Raw genomic sequence first — 3,753 nt, forward strand, 5'->3', positions numbered from 1 at the left:
CAACCTTTATTTATAAGAATAAAATATATAAATGTGCAATTAAAAAGTAAAAGATATAAATTACATATATAAATATATATGTATATATGTATAAGTATATATATATATATATATATATAATATGTTTTAAAACATTAAAAAAAGAAAAAAAAATAAAATGTAAAATTATTAAAAAAAAAAAAAAAAAAAATTGGGAAATAGTACTTGCAGCTAGCTAAAAAAGAACATATAATAAAAAAAAAAAAATATAACACTTTTATTCTCATATATATATATATTTTTTTCTTTCTTTGAATTTCATAATATATAATATATTTTAAGAGAAAAGAATTATTCTATATAAATTATATATATATATTTTTTTTCTTTTCTTTTAATAAATAACTTAGAGCTTAAGAAAAAAAAACAAATACATAAAATAAAGATCCCATTTATAATATATACGAAAAATTTAATTTTTGTATAAAAATGTGTATAAGCCTGTTATGTATTATAACGTATACATAATGCTTAATTTCATGTAACAAAAAGAGCGACATGCATTTATAAATAAATAAATATATATATATTTATTTATTTATTTATTTCATTTTTCTTTTATTATTAAAATCAAAAAAAGGAAAACAAAAGATGCATGCTAATTTTCCTTGCGTCATTATTTATTTAATGAACGAAATTCATTTCTTTTGTAAATGGCATATAAGATAAAACTGTTTCACTTAACATAAATTAAAAAATGCAAAATTATTATATTTATTGATATTAAAAGAACACAATATATTATAAATCGCATCTTCATTTATATTAAATTTTATGGAGAGCACTTATATATATATTTATAATATATCAAGACAGAAATATATATATATACTTAATGATCCTTATAAACATCATTACATTCATAGTCTGTTAATAATTATACTCAATAAATCTTATTATAAAGATGAAATATATATATATTATAATATATATTATAATAATAGTATTATTTAAAAAAATATATAATTTCGTTAATTCTTAAAAAAAATTTCAAAAAAAAATTAAAAATATAATAAAAATAAAAATGTACTTCTAAAAAATGTTGGACAAAAATAAAATAATGTAAAACAAAATTTCTCATATAAATAATAAACATATATATATATATATATATATATATATATGTTAATATAAATAGTTATATATATTAATTATAAAAAAAATGTCTCATATATATATATATATATATATATATATAATAAAAAAAAAAAAAAAAAAAAAAAAAAAGGAAACACACAAGTAACAATAAATTTACAAATGTGTTAAAGGAAAGAATTAAATAAATATATATATATATATTATTTATATATATAATATTCAGCAATTTTAATTAAAAACAAGATTATTTAATTTAATAATTATTAATCAAATATATATATATATATATATATATATTTCCAAAATAATTTAGGATGAAAAAACAATTATAAAAAAAAAATTTTCTTTTAAATTATACAACCCATGTTATATATCTATATATATATATATATATATATATGCGTAATTTTTTTAGGTCTTAGATAAGTTTATAACCAAGTTTTTAGCTTTACTATTATAATCAACAAATACATCCATATCATCTACTAATTCTTTCTTCAAATACATAATAGCAAATTTGGTCATAATAACACTTTCAATAAAAATTAAGGTAGGTCTTGCTCCTAATTCTGGATCATATGATTGATCTATAATATAATCAATAGCCTTTTCAGAAACAGATACTTGAATATTTTTTTCTTCCAATCTCTTTTCTAATTTTTTAAATCTTAATGCAACTATTTTATGTAGATTCTTCTTATTCAATGGTTCAAATACACCAATTTTATCAATTCTGTTAACGAATTCTGGTTTGAATACTTTCTTACATTTCTTTATAAGAGATAATCTGACATCTTCCATAACTCTTTTGTATTCTGGAGTACCTGAATTGTCGGCATCAAAGAAAAGTTTCTTTTTAAATAATTCTGCTCCTAAGTTAGATGTCATAATAATAATGGTATTTGAAAAATCAATATTTCGTCTATGATTATCATTAATATAACCATCTCCTAAAATTTGTAATAATACTTTAAAGACATCGGCATGTGCTTTTTCTAATTCATCAAAAAGGACAACGGAGTGAGGTTTTTCTCGGACTGCTTCGGTTAACTGACCAGAGTCACTGAAACCAACATAACCTGGTGGACTACCAGTAATTTTGGAGACAGAGTGAGCTTCTGTAAATTCTGACATGTTAACACGAATCAAGTTATCTTTTGAATTAAATAATTCAATAGCTAATGTTTTTGCTAACTCAGTTTTACCCACACCTGTAGGTCCTAAAAATAAAAAGGTTCCTATAGGTTTTTCTGGATCCTTCATACCAGTAGCTGCTTTCACAACAGCATCACTTAATGATTTTATAATATCTTCATTTCCAATAATGGATTTAGATAAACTATTATATAATTTTAATGCACCCTTTGATGATTCAAATGATAAAGAACCGAGGGGCATACCAGAATCTCTTAAATATATATATGATACATGTTCTTGATAAACTGCATCAACATTCATTGCATTGTGTGTTTTTGCTTCAACATAAGCTACTGTTTCTTTATATAATTCTAAATATTTTTGTTGAGCTTCTTTTAAACTATTTTGTAATTCTATCGGGGGTTCTTTATTTGAATATACATAATTCTGTGTTAATTCTTTAAGATCATTTAATTTCTTTTCAATTTCTTTTTTTCTCTTTAATCTCTCTCCTGTAATAACATATTCTTCATAATATTTCTTTAATTGTTCTTTTTTCTCCTCAAACTCTTTAATCAATTTATTATATTTCTTTTTGGATACTTTGTCTACATCCATTTCTAATGTACTTATTTCATATGACAATCTTTCTATATCTCTTTCTGTTACATCAATAATTCTAGGTTTTCCTGATAATTGTACTTGTAAAAAGGAGCAAGCTTTATTTAATAAATCAATAGCTTTATCTGGTAAAAATCTATCCTTTATAAATCTATCCGATATTTTTGCTGCTGCTACTAAAGCTTTATCTGTTATATTAATGCCATAAAAGTTTTCGTATTTACTTTTTAAAGATCTTAAAATTTTTACGGTCATATCTACTGAAGGAGGTTCTACAAGAATTTTTTCAAATCTTCTTTCGAAGGCTGAGCAACTTTCTATAAATTTTCTATATTCAGCTATAGTTGTTGCACCAATCAATTTTATTTCACCTTTAGATAAAACTGGTTTTAATAAATTAGCTGCATCTGTACCTCCTTCTGCTTTACCAGCTCCTAATAATAAGTGAATTTCGTCAACAAATAAGATAATTTTATTTTTCTTATTTTTTAATTCTTTAATTATATTTTTCATTCTTGTTTCGAATTCTCCTCTATATGATGTTCCTGAAGTAAATTTTCTAAAATTTAAACTAATAACAGTATATCCTTGTAATTCTTTTGGTACATCTCCTTTTTCAATTCTGTATACTAAACCTTCAACAATTGTTGTTTTACCAGTACCAGGATTACCAACTAAAACTGGACTGTTCTTATTATATCTTAACAAAGATTCAATTATTGCTCTAATTTCTTCATCTCTTCCATAGATACCTTGTAATTTTCCATTTCTTACTTTTTCATTCATATTAGAACCAAATTGTTCAATGTATAAAGTTCCTGTTTTTCCATCTTTATCCTTTTTCGTTTTTTCAAATTT

The 3,753-nt window shown here is 21.7% G+C and overlaps 1 protein-coding gene across 1 annotated transcript in view; it reads right to left on the reverse strand.

The window, feature by feature from the left end:
- Positions 1-1,548: 1,548 nt before the first annotated feature.
- PRSY57_1115200 (heat shock protein 101, putative) overlaps positions 1,549-3,753 on the reverse strand; it is a gene marked incomplete at both ends in the record, with an annotated part of 2,957 nt that continues 752 nt past the window's right edge. The window contains one exon of the mRNA XM_020114941.1: positions 1,549-3,753. Coding sequence (XP_019970309.1) covers positions 1,549-3,753 — 2,205 coding nt within the window.

Source organism: Plasmodium reichenowi, chromosome 11, assembly GCF_001601855.1.
Source record: "Plasmodium reichenowi strain SY57 chromosome 11, whole genome shotgun sequence".
Taxonomy (NCBI): Eukaryota; Apicomplexa; class Aconoidasida; order Haemosporida; family Plasmodiidae; genus Plasmodium; species Plasmodium reichenowi.